General features: G+C 43.7%; 1 protein-coding gene across 1 annotated transcript; it reads left to right on the forward strand.

Annotated features, from left to right (window-relative positions):
- Positions 1–984: 984 nt before the first annotated feature.
- MAGEB6B (MAGE family member B6B) lies at positions 985–2,782 on the forward strand. The gene has a single exon (XM_055269464.1). It carries the CDS (start codon positions 985–987, stop codon positions 2,206–2,208), a length of 1,224 nt encoding a protein of 407 aa, XP_055125439.1. The 3' UTR covers positions 2,209–2,782.
- Positions 2,783–17,075: the final 14,293 nt, after the last annotated feature.

Below are 17,075 nucleotides of genomic sequence, written 5' to 3' on the forward strand. Positions count from 1 at the left end.
CCCTAAAATGGGCAGTTCCAGAGAGCCCTGCCCCATCCTGCCCCTAAGATGGTAACTGAGGAGTGCCCAAGCATGGCCGTTAGGCCCAAAGTCCATTCGCTTTTTCCATGGGGTTGAAGAGCATGAAGTCCTCGGTCCAAGGCTGGTGGACTCAGGTCAGTAGAGAGAGAAATCTCAGGCACTACATAGCTAAAAAGACGACTCTACTTAAGATTGAAGGGACTCCATGCCCATGCCGCAGCACGGGTTGCACCAAACTACGCCCCTGATGTCAGCCTGGGGGTCCAGGCAGGTCTCTAGAGAGAGGTGCGTTCTCACTTTGTCCCCGTGAGAGTCAGAGAGGTAGGTCCCTGGTTGTAAGAAGATGGCAGCAGGTCAGCGAGGGTGATTTCCAAGTGGTGGGAAGAGTCAGGGTGAGAGGTCTGATTACCGTGGGGGTCATTCTCAATATAACAGCAAGAGCATTCAAATGCCTCCGCTGCTGTCAGCCCTAGGCGGTCTGGGTGTCCCCGGAAAGAAGTGTTGGGCAGGAGTGCTTCTTTATTTCCTCCTCACTGGTACTGTAAAAATTCCTAGTGTCAATTTCAGAGCGGCAGAGGGGAATGGGCCTCTGGGACTTGACAACAATTTTTGTGATGATCCAGAATGAAAACGGAGAGGACCACACCTCTGAACAGAGGGGCCCCCACTGCCAGTCCCTGCTGTCACCTCAGTAAGCCCCAAAATGGGCTGTCATGCTATAGTCTAACACTCACTCTTAACTTCCTCCTAAGTTCAAAGGAGACAAACAGACCAAGCGAACAGGAGTCCTGTGAGTTCCTGGAGCAATTGTTTCCCGAAGACTCCAGAAGGGCCCCTGGTTAAAGCCAAGATGGTTGCTCTCTGCTGAAGGTGTTGACATGATGTCACTCTCTCCCGTCCAGGTGCCAACCTTGCCAACTTTAATGCCCACACTCCCACCTGCTGTCATAGGCCACAGCCACCATGCCTCGGGGTCAGAAGAGTAAGCTCCGTGCCCGTGAGAAACGCCGAGAGACCCATGGTCAGCCGCAAGGTCTCACGGGTCCCCAGGCCACTGCAGAGAAGCAAGAAGAGTCTCGCTCTTCCTCATCCTCTTCTACTGTTTGTCGCGGTGCTTGTCGTAGGTCTTCTGGTTCCTCCGTTCCTCAAGAGTCTCAGGGAGCGCCACCCACTGGCTATCCTGATGCAGGTGCTTCATGTTCAAAATCCGATGTGGCTGCCATGGGTCAAGATGAGAAAAGTCCTAGTACCTCCCGTGATGTCTCAGTTTCTCAAGAGTCTCAGGGAGCTTCACCCATTGGCCCTCCTGATGCAGGTATTTCATGCTCAAAATCTGATGTGGCTGCCAAGGGTCAAGATGAGAAAAGTCCAAGCACCTCCCGTGATGCCTCTGTTCCTCAAGAGTCTCAGGGAGCTTCACCCACTGGCTCGCCTGATGCAGATGTTTCCGGCTCAAAATCTGATGTGGCTGCCAAGGGTCAAGATGAGGAAAGTTTAAGCCCATCCGAGAGAGCTGCGTTCTTTACAACCACAGACCAAGATCCTCTAGAAAGGAAGGCGAACAAGATGGTGCAATTCCTGCAGGAGAAGTTTGAGAAGAAAGAGTCCATTTTGAAGGCAGACATGCTGAAGCGTCTCCGCAGACAGTACAAGCCGTGCTTCCCTGAGATCCTCAAGAGAATCTCCGAACATTTGGCGGTGGCCTTTGGCGTTGAATTGAAAGAAACGGATTCCAGCGGCGAGTCCTACACCCTTGTCAGCAAGCTGGGCCTCTCCAGTGAAGGAATTCTGAGTGGTGATAATGCGCTGCCGAAGTCGGGTCTCCTGATATCGCTCCTGGGATTGATCTTCATGAGAGGCAACCGTGCCACTGAAGAGGAGGTCTGGGAGTTCCTGGGTGTGTTGGGGATATATGATGGGATCCTGCACTCAATCTATGGGGATGCTCGGAAGATCATTACTGAAGATTTGGTGCAAGATAAGTACTTGCTTTACCAGCAGGTGCACAACAGTGATCCTCCACGCTATGAGTTCCTGTGGGGTCCACGAGCCAATGCTGAAACCACCAAGATGAGAGTCCTGCGTGTTTTGGCTGAGATCAATAACACCAGTCCCGGTTTATACCCACATATGTATGAAGACGCTTTGACAGATGAGGTAGAGAGAGCACTGAGACTGAGAGCTTAAGGCAGGGCTGGCACTGTTCCCTTGGCCAGGGCACCTTATGGGGCCACATCCTACAGATCCTCCCATTTCTAGGGAGGTCTGAAGTAGAATTTTCGCTTCATGTTAGAAGAGAGTAGTGAGCCTTCTAAGTAGTGCAGTATAGTAGAGGCGGGAGGGAACAAGATATGTATCTTTCTTTTGTCTTGTTATACACGAGTAACTTGTAGATTTATGTTTTATCTCTGTCAATTTTCGACATTGTTCCTGTTAAGTGAAGGTTTATTTTGCTTCAGATTATACATTTATCAATAAGATAGCTCTCACATTCATGGCTGTTTAATCAATTTGAAAGTTACGGTTTGGGTATTAGTAAAACAAAATCATACACCATTCATATTTTCTTTATAATTCAGAACTAGATAACATGATAATAGAGAAGGGACTTTGATATGAATCTTAAAGAACTAGTTGACATCATAATATGAAGAGAAAGAAAAGGAAAAATAGAAATGGAAAAGTTGTTCAATTCTTGGTTTGCCTAATTCCTCTTCCTATTTCTTTTAGTATAAATAAAGGATACCTGGATTTATTTAGGTTATTAAGACTGCCATTAGTTTGTTTTGTTCCAGTGCACTTCATATTCCATGTTATCTACTGCATCAAAAAGCCTTTCTGATTGGAGGGTGGAATTTTCTGGGTTTAAAATAATCACATGAAACGCAGTGATCAATATAAGCCAGAATGAGTTCACTAAAAACCTTTTTGAAACAAGGTTGCTAAATTCAAAGAACTTCCATAGGCTTAAACTGTCTCAAATATTTTCAAGATGTGGTAATTTTGTTTCTTAATATATCGTTAGGAAAATTAAAAATTAATAATTTGTGTAAAACCACATATTATGGTAACTGTCATTTATGAAAGACTCAGTATTTCCTGCTTAGTATGCCATATGTTTTATGGACAGTACTTATACCCCAAAATTCCTACAAGATAGGGTTTAGCAGACTCACTTCAAAATGAATAAATTACAAATTTCTAAAAGCTCACAAGCTTGTAATTGACAGGGCTGGGATTAGATCTCTGATCTGGATTCATCTAGAGCCCATATTTTTCCAGTCCCCTCAGCCTGAGCCAGACTTTGTGTCTTTTAATCCATTTTTCCTCTCACTGCCCAAAATGCTTATCAGAGCATTAAAAGGACACTGTACCCAAAGCACTTCTTTGGATTATACAACTAGAGTAATCATAATGCTGAATAAATGAGTAGTATGAATTACGAAAAGACAAAAATAACACACAGTGACAGTATGATCATCTCCATATGCAACATTAGATAACCCAATAAGATCAGGAGCTCCCAAAATCATCCTGCTCTGCCCTTTCCCCATAGAAATTAAATCTCCTCAAAGCAAAGTACATAATAGGCTAAGTCTGGCTGGTGAAGCAAAGGAATAGATCAGTGTGTTTTTATCACTGACAGCCCACCACCTGTCCTGGACCTCCTGCCTTGTGGTACAGCTTCCCTATCTCATACAGAACCTGGGACAGGGAGCCATTGTCTGCAAGGTTTGCAGTAGGGAACCTGCTCAATTGTTTGCAGGTGTATGGCATTTCCCAGCAGTGTTAAAGAGTAAGGAGGCATGATGAGAACCCCCATAAATGAGGATTCTGGAGATCACTGCCTCAGAATATCGGGGTCACAGAAAGACCAGGCCCTGCCTACTCTCAGATCTAGAAGGCCCAAGCTATAGCAGTAAGCTAAAATTTCTCTATGTATTCAAGGTTCTCAGGTACATAAGAGTCCTGGTCTAAGGGTGGTGTGCTCTGGTTTTGGGGAGGAGGATCTCAGCCTCTGAAAATGATCAAGATGAGGACTCTAAATGAGAAATGAGGAATTATCCACCCAGAACAGTAGGGGCTCTTAAAGCTATATCTTGCTTTCTGCCTTGGGTGGCCATAGGCAGGGCTATCTGCTTGCAGTTCCCCCTCATTTTCTTTAGGGCTTCTACTGGTGCCCCAGGGAGATAAAGCTTTGACCTCATGGCAGTGGCTCCTATTCTGCCCACGAAGGGGGTCCTCAGAAGCCTGGATTGGATTTAAGGTGAGGACACTGGGGTAGCCAAGGAGAAGCACCCTGACTTCCCCCTCTGGTTTCTCAGTAAAGGAAAAGCTTTGGCTTGAGGCTGGCAGACTCAGATTAGTAGAGGAAGGAGTTCCACATCCCCAAATCAGTGTTAGAAACCTGAGTGCGAACTGAGGGAGCCACTGACTGCAAAACAGTGGAATCTTGTAGGATTCTGACCGTGCTATTATTCTTCAGAGGATCCTCAATAACTGTGGCCAGATGTGGCTGTTCCTAACTTCCAACTGGGAGATTCCAGGAAGATATGGCCTTGGTCTGAGGAGTGCGGCCTTGAGTCAGTGGAGGGTGGAGTTTCAGATTTCGTTAGGTAGGAGTCAAGGTAAAGATGCTGAGGGAGGATAGAGGAGACCAGTCACCCCAGAACAGCGGGAATGCACAGTGTCCTGTCCCTATTGTCAGCCCTAGGAGGCCCAGGGCAGAACTCTCAGGCTGAAGTGCCCCCTCAGTTCCTCTGGGAGTGGTCTCAAGGAAGTGAGAGCCTTAGTCTAATGGGAGCAATCTAGTCAGCAGAGGATGTTTAAAGGAGTCACACTGCTGACCCTAAACAGGGGTGATGGTACTCCTCCCAGAACAGGTGGAGCCACACGAAACCCTGCCATTGATGTCTCTCCCTGGCAAACCCGGGAATTCTGAGATGATGAGTCCCACTCATTTCCTTTCAAGGCATCTCAAGGAGGTAAGGCATCTGGTCTAAGGGGTCAGCCTGAGATTACCACGGGGATAAATTCCAGGTCATGCAAACAGTCAAGCTGAGGACCATGAAGATGGAAGGAACCACTCAAATCATAACAGCACAGACAACGCAGAATCCCTCAGGTACTGTCAGCTGTAGGTGACCACAAGGCTTTCGTGCTCAGATGAGGAAACTCTTACATCCTTCTTGGTAGTATTAGGGAATTAAAGGCTGTACAGAAACAGACAGGCCTCTAGGTCTTGGGAATACTCATTGTGAGGACCCTGAGCAAGGAATGAGGGGAGCAACCAACCTAGAAGAGAGAGGAACCCACATAGTCCCACTCGTTTCAGCCCTGGAAATCCCTAGGCACGAATAACCCGAATATGTCAGCCACTCACTCCTCTCCCTGGAGGACTCATGTCACTAGAGGGAGGAATCAGAGATCCTGGCTGAGTGAGAACTCAAGGAGTCACAATCCCCTGAACAGTGGAGTCCCACAGAGTCTTTCTCCTGCTATTAGTTCTCAGAATCCCCTAATAGCTGCAGCGAGATCACTTTGACTTCCACGTCTGGGGACTCCAGGTGGTGAGGAACTTGGTCTGAGCCTGGCCATCTCATCACAGAGAACATTACCAGGTTGAGCCAGGAGTCAGGACGAGGACCAGGAGGAAGGAGCAGAGCATGAAACCTCCTATAACAATGGAGGCAGCACATAATCTCTCCCCTACTGTTAGTCCTGGCAGATTCAGGGATAAATGTCAGGTAGAGCAGAGGCACCCCTCAATGCCTCCTCAGGGTGAATGAAGAGGCTTATTCTGAGGCAGATGGTAACAGGCCACGAAAGGGATAAATTGTGGGCACTGTCATGAGTCAAAACGAAGAATCTGAGCGAGGACTGGTGAGGCCAACCCTCATGAGGCCCAAAAGAGCATGCCACCGCTTTTTGCCTTGGGAGACTCCAGGCAGGTATGGCCAAATAAGGCTGCCCTCCCTTGCCTCTACTAGGTCTCAGAGAGTTCTGGGCCTTGCTGTGAGGAGATGCCTTCAGGTCAAAGAACAGAGGAGCTACAGGTCCTTCTAGGAGTCAAATTGAAGACCCTTGGTGAAGACTAAGGTGATTATACTCCTTCCCCCAATAGAAGGGGCAACATAATGTCCAACCCCCACTCTGGCTTTCAGCATTTGAAAACCCATAGCAGGACGTCAGGGAGAGGCTGCCCCAATGTTTTATATTGGGCCTAAGGGAGGTGAGCTCCTTAGTAAGAAAGTGAAGCCACGATAGAGCAGAAGAGGGTGTCCCAGGCCCTACACGGAGTCAATATGAGAACTCTGAATAAGGACTGAGGGTCCAGTGATCCCAAGACAGGAAGGATCCCCCAAAGTTGTCACCCCTGTTCAAGTGCGAAGTCAGGAAACAACTGATGACCCAGCTTGAATGAAGTAATGAGGGAGAAATTTTCTCTTATTCAAGGATAAGTTACTGTTTTTGTCATTCAGGCCTCCGACTGATTGAATGAGGCCCATACACATTGGGGAAGGCAATATGCTTTACCCAGTCTACTGATTCAAATGTTAATCTCGTCCAAAAATAGCCCTACAGAAACACCCAGGATAATGTGTTTGAGTAAATATTTGGGCACTCCATGGCTCAGGCAAGTTGACATGTAAAATTAACCACCACAATACTAATAATGAACACACATCCTCTAGGTTTTTCTTGTTGCTGTTGTTGTTTTTTTAATATTGGTCAACCTCTTGCCTGACTCTATTTAGCCTCTGATTTACTTGCTGTTTTTATAACTAGGTGAAAACATTAAAAGTTAAGTATAGGCTATGTCTATTCAACCAACTTGAAAGACTCCCTTCAGAAAAAGTTTCAAATTATATTTTAAGAGCAGAAATTATATTTACAGATCGTCTCCAACTTATGAGGTTCAACTTATGACTTTTTTGGTTTTATAATGGGTTTATCAGGATGTAACCCCATTGTAAGTGGTATCAAATGCATTTTCAATTGATGTTTTTCACTTAGGATTTTTTTGGAATGTAGTCCCATCATAAGTCAAAGAACATCTCTATATCTAAAACACGTGCTCCTTGACATGACTGGATTCAACATTAATATGAAGGACCACATGCAACTAAACTTTTTTTTTTTTTTTTTTTTTGAGACAGAGTCTTGCTCTGTCACCCAGGCTGGAGTGCAGTGGCGCGATCTCGGCTCACTGCAAGCTCCGCCTCCCGGGTTCCCGCCATTCTCCTGCCTCAGCCTCTCTGAGTAGCTGGGACTACAGGCGCACGCCACCACGCCTGGCTAATTTTTTGTATTTGTAGTAGAGACGGGGTTTCACCGTGGTCTCGATCTCCTGACCTCGTGATCCACCTGCCTCGGCCTCCCAAAGTGCTGGGATTACAGGCGTGAGCCACCGCGCCCGGCCGCAACTAAACTTTTTTATTGTGTCTTCAATCTCGTTACTTGTTATTCATCTGTTCAGGTTTTGAATTTCTTCCTGAATCAAACTTGGTAGGTTGTATGTATCTAGAAATTTGTCCATTTCTCCTAGATTTTGTAATATATTGGCATATAGTTGCTTACAGCTGCCAGTAATGATCCTTTCCATTTCTGCAGCATCAGTTGTAATGTCTCCTTACAAGCTGTTTCTTATAAGCTGTTTCTGCTTTATGGAGCATCCCAAGCCCAGTAACCTTGTGATTCTTGCAGACTCATAGAGGTACCACCTTGATGGTCTTGGACTCACTCCAAGAGAATTCTCTGGATTACCAGGCAGAGACTCTCGCTCTCTTCCCTTAATTTGTCACAGACATACAGAGTCTCTCTCTCTGTGTTCTGAGCCACCTAATGCTGCGTGTTGAGTGACATAAGCGCCCCTGTGGCCACCACCACTATGATTTCACTGGGTCAGACCTGAAGCCAGCACAGTGCTGGGTCTCACCCAAGGCCTGTGTAACCATCCCCTGGCTACTGCCCATGTTTGCTCAAAGCCTTCGGGTTCTACATTCAGCATGTGACAAAGCCAACCAGGCCTGTGTCCTTCCTTTCAGGGCAGCAAGGTGACTCAGGCTCCATGTGGGTACAGCAGGGCTTTCTGGGAGTCAGGGATTAGAGCCAAAAACTTAGAAGTCTACTTCATATTCTATTGTATTGTGGCTGAGCTGGCATTCAAACCACAAGACACAGTTCTTCCCACTCGGCAGTCCCCTTTGCAAAGGCAGATTAACCTTACCTCATAGCCACTACCACCCCTGGCCATGAGCTGTACTACCAGACTAACACTGATGTTCTCTTAAGGCCTAAAGACTCTTAAGTCAGTTTGTGGTGAATGTTACCTGAACTGGGACTCTTAAGAGCAGTGATCTCCCGTCTGGCCAAGGGCAGGTCTAGAAATGCTGTACAAGAACCAAGTCCTGGAACTGGGGACCCCAAGAGCCTGCTTGGGGCTCCACGCTCTTGTGATGGTGCTGGTACCTAAGGTGCAAGACAAAGTTCCCTTTACTTCTCCCTCTGCTTTTCTCAAGCAGAAGGAGCTTTCCCCCAGCACAGCTGGTAAGGTTCCAAGTCTAACATGAAGCCCACAAGTGTCAGAGGCTCACCATGACCCTCCATGTAGTACCTGGGTATTACCACTGGTTATTCAGGGCTTCAGGGCTCTTCAGTTACCAGGCGACAATTGCTGCCAGGACTGAGTCCTTTCCTTCAAGGCAGCGGGTTCCCTTCTGGCCCAGGGTGTATCTACAAATGTCACCTGGGAGCTAAAGCTTGAAACGGGGGCCTCACAGCTCTCACCAGTGCCCTGTTCGGCTTTGGCTGAGCTGGTATCCAAGATGCAAGACAAAGCCCTCCCCACTCTTCCTTCTCCTCTCCTCAAGTGGAGGGAAGGGGTTTCTTTTGGAGCTGTGAGCTATGCATCCTGGGTTTCAGTGAGGGGCAATGGCAGCACTCCCTTGGCTGCCCCAGCTGATGTCTCAGTATGTTTTGTGCCCCCCGTCCACTGTCTCTGGGCCTAGTTCAGCCCTAGTACTCACCTAAGATTTTCAGTCATTATGGCCTATACTGCCTTTCAAATGTACCCGGAGACCCAGAGTGCTATAGTCCTGTGTGGCGAGGTTTCCACGCAAGTTTGGACCACTGGGAATGGTGATTCCCTTCTGGCTAGGGCTGGTTTAAACGCTCCCTCTGTGGGAGGGCGTCAGCTGAGTTTGGCCTGGTTTTCCTTTCTGCTCTAACAGAACAGCTGAGTTCAATGCCTCGCAATTGCTGTGTTCCCCCTCCCCCAGCACCCAGAGATGCTCTCTGCACCATGCCACTGCTGCCCAGGGGTAGGGGAGGGCTGCTGTGTCAATGATTCAGGACTATTTTTGTTATCTCTTCAGTGCCTCTTTCAGCGATGTGAAGTTAAAATCAGGTACTGTGAGTGCTCACCTGATTTTTGGTCCTTAACAAGGTGTTTTTTTCTGTGTAGACTGTTAACTTTGTGTCCTTGTGGGAAGGGGGTACAATTGGTGAAGCTTTCTATTCCACCACCTTGCTCTACCTCTCCCTCATTTTTTAGTTTTGATAAAGGACAATTTATGTATGCTTTTTTAAGGATCTAATTTTAGGTCAAAAAATACTTTGTGGTGGAGGGCAGGAGCGTATTCTGAAGTTGAGGTTGTTCTACAGTCTGCAATAGAAGATGTATGACAAGATCAGTTGGACAAAAGGTTTTCAAAAATTCTGCCCTTGTTTCTCCCCAGTGTGTCTTGGAACATTCATTTCTACTGCTTTCCTATAGGAATCTGAGACAACACTTCAGACCACAGGTTACAGTGCCATGCGTTTATATAATGAAGCACAGAAGTTTGTATTGTTGAGGCACTGTGACTTCAGAGGACATACTAATTAACACATGAAACTCCTTTAGAAGTAAGTCTTGGAATTCTTTATTATCTTATAAAGTATAGCTAATGGACTAAAAATAGAATAGTAAATATCAGAATGAATCACACATAGATAAGCTAGGTAATTTTGCATGGAACTTTTGAGATTATATGTATGTACATATAAACTCCAAATCACTAACACATTTGGTAGATATTTCTTACTATTATACTATATTTGAGGTTAAAAATAAAGGTCCCTGCAGTGGAGTATGCAATGTTACATACAACTTGGAAAGATCAGGGGCTTACAAAATCTTCCTGTTCTGCCTCTTCCCTGTAGAAATATATCTTTTTTGAACACAGGATTCATAGAGACAGTCTGGCTGGTCAAGAGAAAGAATAGGTCAGTGTGTTTTTTCTCTGACAGGCCTCCTGTCCTGTGCTCTATGCCTTTTGGTGCAGCTTCCCTATTTCACATCTACAGTGAGACCCTGACTTACTCTCTATAAGGTATGCAGTTGGGCAAAAGCTCAGAGCTTGCAGGAAGGTGTTATTACCAGAGAGCCTTTGATCAAAAAACAAGGATCCCACATGAAGACCTGCATGACAGAAGACTGAGGTGACCACAAATTTCAGAACATAAAGATTAACACATTCTTACCTCTGCTTTCAGCCCTGAGAGACACCAGGCAGCTGTGTCTCACATATTTGCCTGAGGTGGTACCCAGAATCTGGGGAAGGTGGGGAAAATCATAGGCCACTGCAGTAGAAGGATCATTTTTCTGAGTATTCTTCAGACTTTGCTGGCTGTTAGGACACACAGCTCTCCCTAGGCCCCTCGGATCCCCCCATTCACCTTGAATAGTGCTGTAAATGTTTCGTGTACAAAAACTGATGAAGGGGTGAACAGCCACGAGGATGAAAATCCAAGCATTTCACAAGCCCCACCTGCCCCTGAAAACTCATGTAAAGACCTTCTAACCAAGGAGGTGGCTTTGTTTATGCACAACTGCACATGTTTACTTTGTTCAAATATAAAATTAGACTTTTATCATGAAAGCACACATTCTAAAAAATATCAGCCAAAATGATAAGGACCACATCGCTGTAATCCAACGGAGAGCCTCTGACATGAGGAGTTGCTCACTGGCTTTGACTCAACGGGTTTTAACCCTACTAAGCATCTCTATACCCTTGTCAGTAAATTGGAACTCATCAATGATGGGAGTTGGAGTGCTGGTAGGGGTTGCCAAAGAGCAGATTGTTGATGATTCTTCTAGTGTGACCTTCATGAAGAGCAACTGCACCACTGAAGAGAAGGTCTGAGGGTTTCTAAATACGATAAACATATATGCTGGGACAAAGCATTTCATCAGTAGGTAGTTCAGAAGGCTCATCACCAGAAATTTTACATAGGAAATGTACCTGGAGTACCAGCAAGTTCCCAGTAGTGATCCTACATGCTATAAATTCCTGTGGTATCCAAGAGCTCACACTTAAATCAGCAAGAATAAAAGTCCCAAAATTTTTGTCTAAGGCCAATGATATGTCATTGTTTCTTTCTATTCCTGTGTGAAAAGTCATTGTGAGATGAGTAAAAGAGAGCCCAAGCTAGAGTTGCAGCCAGGATTGGCACTATCATTATGGCCAGGTCATGTTCCAGGGCCACGTACAACAGCCTTTCATACTCCTATTAAAGTCTGAGGTAGGTTCTTCTATTTCCAATTGAATAGAGCAAACAAATTTCAAGTAGTAGAGGCCATTATTGGGCAGGAGGAAACACACTGTACATACATCATTTTTGTATTTTGTTTTACCAAATAACAAAGATTTTCCTTCCTTCCTTCCTTCCATTATCTTGTTCTTCCTTAATTCTTTCCTTTTTTCTTAATTCTCTTTCTCTCTTTTCAGTTAATTTCTAAATGTTATTTTTTAAATCGAAGGTTTAAATTGCTTCAGAATATAAGTTTATGAATTGTCACTTGGATTATACATTTATTGCTGTGTATTAGGTCTAAGGGTAGGAACTAAGCTATTTAGAGAAAAAAGGAAAATCTATCTTACTTCATGAATTGAAACAAGATAATGTGGCAATCAATTAAGTATTTCATTGGAAATATGAAATAACAGTAAAATTGTTTGGCTCAAGAAATGGAGACAAATGAAGTGGAAGATGTCCAACTTTTAGATTCTCTAAATTTTCAGTGTATTGTTCTTTAAAATTTACATATACATATATACATACATAAATTTACTTAGCTTATTCAAGAATGTAGGAGAAATTAAATCTTAATAAATATAGACAGATCAAGGGCCCTGGTTTGCAGATGGCTGTCTTCTCGTGGTATCCTCACAAGGCAGAGAGAGAGAAAGCAAGCTTCCTTATGTATTTTTATAAGTGCACTAATTCCGTTCACAAGGGCTCCACCCTCATGGCCTAATTACTATTCAAAGACCTTGCCTCTTAATACCATCATATTGGGAGTTAGGATTTCAACATACAGATTTTAGAGGGACACAAACATTCAGTATATAACAATGCTCATTGGCTCATTTATTCTCTAAATAGTAATTGAATATCTACTTTTTGGAAAACACCATGTTATTGTTGGTGATCCTAGGATTTCTGTTATAGGAGCAGTACAAGTTGGTGGTATCTAATGGTAGTCAGGCGGGATGATTTAAAAGAAGGAGTGAGAAGGTGGGAATCAAGGCAAGAGCAGTTAAGTGTAAGCGTCTTGAGATAAGTCTGTTTGGGTACTTGAAAAACAGTATTTCTTCAGTGGTACTGATGTTTAGGTTTCTCCCTGTGGTTAGTGAGGTAAGGCTCTGGGAGTGACGAACTGGCACCAGGGCCTCAAATGATGTGTCTCAGGGTGGAGAGATTAAAGCTTAGAACGCAGAATGGCTCTTAGCAATTATTCCTGAATCCTGGATAAACTAAAGCAAACTTTTCCAGAGAGAAGTAAGATAGGAATTCCTTGTACTTGACTCAGTGTATTTGATCATAGTTTGGTAAATAATTGTTCTCCATACTAAACTGCAAACATATGCCACCTTCCATTAAAAAAGAAAGGTGAAATAGAAGGTACAACCAAGAACCCATAGGATGGAGCCACTACCCAAGAAAATTATTCTTAGGCTTTGAAATCTAATCAAGGAACAGACAACCTTTGTTCATTGGGATTTCAGAACTGCTATTTTCTAGATACTCTTTTGTACCTCCAGTTATGCCTGTTTTTACATAAGCATGTCGATAGCTGTTATCCTATGCATATCTCATCATTGTACACTGGGTGTGTTGACAGACAACTTGTTTCTTTTGTTACAGAAATCTACATATAAAGGTGTATCTTGCCCAACCACTATACTTAACAACTACCCCAGAGCCTCTTCATCTACAGATGGACCTGATTTAGATGGTGCAATTTGAATTTGGAGCTGATGCTGTAATGAGAACAGAGTTTTGGGGATCTTTGGAAGTGATGTATGTATTTCGCATAAGGTAGAGATAGGAAACAATGGGCTCTAGAGGGCAGACTGCAACAGAAAAAAAATCTTATGGGTCCCCAGAGAGTCCCACCTTCTGGTGATCATGACTTGTGTACTCCTAACTTTAATGTAGGTAGGGCATATGATTTTATTCTAAACAATAGATTATGACAAAGGTGATGGGATATCACTCGAGCAATTACATTAGATATCAGAGTAGAGACGACACTCGTCTAATAACAGATACTATGTAAGACACTATTTTGCTGTCAGATAGGCTCTTGCTATCCTGCTTGTCTTGAAGAAGAAACCTGCCATGTTTTGAATGGCCTGTAAAGAGGGAAATGTGGCATGAAATTGCAGGCTCTGGTTAGGACTCAGGTTGGTCTCTAAGCAAGAGCTTAAAAAACACTCTTAGTCCTATAGACAAAAGGAAATGAATCATGCAAAAAAAAAAAAAAAAAAAAAAACAAGTGAGTTTGACAGTGGATATTTTCTTGTCCACTTTCAGTTTCCAGTCCAACATGTGAGGAGCTTAGACATGTGTCACTTCCATCCTACCAATGAGAAAAAAGTTGAAGAAACTGAAAATCAATCACCTTTCTTAGACCAATTAGTTAAGGTCTGAGGTCACAGAGCAATGGCTGTCCCCACAAAATGAAGACAGACTAGAAGATACAGAGAATCCACAGCTCACTGGAGCAGAACCCCAGGAGTAGAAACCACTGCTAGAGCTGGTACCAGGATAGGAAAATGTAAGCTATGTTTGACAAGTTACTGAACCTTCAGTATAGACTAGCTTCACAGTTAAAAACTCTACTGGGGCCCAGTATATTAGGGGGCCTTCATACTCTCTTGAATTTTTCCTCCAGTGGTCCTAATAGGTTCTCACAGTGACGATTGGACATCAGATAAAAATGCCCTTGTCCTTTCAGCAGGGGAGGAAAAATGCCATTTTGAAACGTGCCCAGAGCAAACTGTTCCTTATAACAAGGCCTGCTTAAAGATAAACCTATTTACCAGAGTCTAACTGACAAGGGTTTCACTAGGGCCTAAACAACTTCAAAAGAGGAAAAGTCTCCATTCCAGCCCCTTCTATATCCTTGCAAGTGGAGGACGAGAAATACTCATTTACAGGTCCTCTTGACTTCTTGTTTCCCCTAAGGGGTGAAAAACCTGAAGTACTTGTGAAGTCATAGCTTACTGAACTGGCAGAGTCTCATCAAAAGATTGAGACTTAACTATAGGATCATAGAACGCTTCCCCTTACCCCATACATTACCACTACATCAACAGGGCTCCGATATAGGAACCAAGGATTATAACTGAAAGAACTGCACATCACTAAGACTTATTTAAGAAGAACAGGGGAGACAAAAACAAGGGCATCCAAGGAAATGATGGAATCTAACACCTACAACTATAGCAAGCAGTAAACACAGACTCATTCCTGGCCAGAAAAATATGAAAACTCACACTAAAGGCCTACTGACTTTTGCTCCTTTCACCCAGTATATTATGTTTGGTTTTTGACAAAAAAATTACAAGTCATACTAAAAGACAAAATACACAGTTTGAAGAGATAGCTCAATCATCAGAACCAGACTTAGATATGGCAGACATTTTGGAATTATCAGACCCGGAATTTAAAATAATTATGATTAATACGCTAAGGACTATAATGGAAAAAGTGCACAACATGCAAGAATGGTGGGTAAACAGAAAAATGAGACAGAGGGGAGTTGAGTTAAAGACATAAACTGTTAAAAGAAAAAAACCTAGAATTTTATATTCAGTAAAAATATTCTTCAAAATGAAGGGGGAAAAAAAACTCTCTCAAATAGAAATCAAAACCTGAGGGACATTGTCACCAGTAGACATGCCTTGCAAGAAAGGTCAAAAGAAGTTTGTCAGAGAGAAGGAAAATTATATACATCAGAAACTCAGATCTACTTGCAGGCAGGAAGAGTGTTACAAAATAAATGATGGTAAAAGAAAGCATTTTCTTAATTCTTGGTTGATCAAAGTGGCAACAGTTTGTTCAAAATAATAATAGCAATAATGTATTCAATGATTATACCTTATGAACAAGTAAAATAAATGACAGCAGTGTTATAAGAGACAGGAAGTAGGTATTGGGAATATTCTTCTATAAGGTACTTGTGCTACTTGTGAAGTGGTGGAGTATGTTTTGAATGTGGACTTGGATTAGTTGTGATCATATTTCAAACTCTAGGGCAACCACTGAAAGAACTAAAAACACGGAAGTATAATTGATGTGCTAAAGAGTAGAGAAAATGGAATTGTACAAAATACTCAAAACCAGAGAATGCAGCAAAAGAGTGGAAGATGAAAAATAACATAAAATAAACTAAAAATAAAAATAAAAGAGCAGTGGTTCTCCCAGCACAGTGTTTGAGCTCTGAGAACAGAGAGACTGCCTCCCCAAGTGGGTCCCTGACCCCCATGTAGCCTAACTGGGAGACACCTCCCAGTAGGGGCCGACTGACACTTCATACAGCCGGGTGCCCCTCTGACACAAAGCTTCCAGAGGAAGGACCAGGCAACAATATTTGCTGTTCTGCAATATTTGCTGTTCTGAAGCCTCTACTGGTGATACCCAGGCAAACAGGGTCTGGAGGAGACCTCCAGCAAACTCCAACAGACCTGCAGCTGAGGGACCTGACTGTTAGAAGGAAAACTAACAAACAGAAAGGAATAGCATCAACATCAACAAAAAGGACATCCCCACCAAAATCCCACCTGTAGGTCACCATCATCAAAGACCAAAGGTAGATAAAACCGCAAAGGTGGGAAGAAACCAGAGCAGAAAAGCTGAAAATTCTAAAAACCAGAGCACCTCTTCTCCTGCAAAGGATCATAGCTCCTCGCCAGCAACAGAACAAAGCTGGACAGAGAATTACTTTGATGAGTTGACAGAAGTAGGCTTCAGAAGGTCGGTAATAAGAAACTTCTCTGAGCCAAAGGAGGATGTTCTAACCCATCACAAGGAAGCTAAAAACCTTGAAAAAAGATTAGACAAATGCCTAACTAGAATAAACAGTGTAGAGAAGACCTTAAATGACCTGATGGAGCTGAAAACCATGGCACGAGAACTACATGACACATGCATAAGCTTCAGTAGCCGATTCGATCAAGTGAAAGAAAGGGTATCAGTGATTGAAGATCAAACTGATGAAATGAAGCGAGAAGAGAAGCTTAGACAAAAAAAGAGTAAAAAGAAAGGAACAAAGCCTCCAAGAAATATGGGACAATGTGAAAAGACCAAGTCTACATTTGATTGTTGTACCTGAAACTGACAGGGAGAATGGAACCAAGCTGGAAAGCACTCTGCAGGATATTCTCCAGCAGAACTTCCCCAACCTAGCAAGGCAGGCCAACATTCAAATTCAGGAAAAACAGAGAACATCACAAAGATACTCCTCAAGAAGAGCAACCACAAGACACATAATTGTCAGATTCACCAAGGTTGAAATGAAGGAAAAATGTTATGGGTGGCCAGACAGAAAGGTCGGGTTACCCACAAAGTGAAGCACATCAGACTAACAGCTGATCTCTCAGCAGAAACCCTACAAGCCAGGAGAGAGTGGGGGCCGATATTCAACATTCTTAAAGAAAAGAAGTTTCAACCCAGAATTTCATATCCAGCCAAACTAAGCTCCATAAGTGAAGGAG

Source organism: Symphalangus syndactylus, chromosome X (assembly GCF_028878055.3).
Source record: "Symphalangus syndactylus isolate Jambi chromosome X, NHGRI_mSymSyn1-v2.1_pri, whole genome shotgun sequence".
In the NCBI taxonomy this organism is placed as follows: Eukaryota; Metazoa; Chordata; class Mammalia; order Primates; family Hylobatidae; genus Symphalangus; species Symphalangus syndactylus.

Excerpts from the sequence above, each read along its gene's own strand:
- MAGEB6B (XM_055269464.1), top strand. The coding sequence starts at position 985 with ATGCCTCGGGGTCAGAAGAGTAAGCTCCGTGCCCGTGAGAAACGCCGA.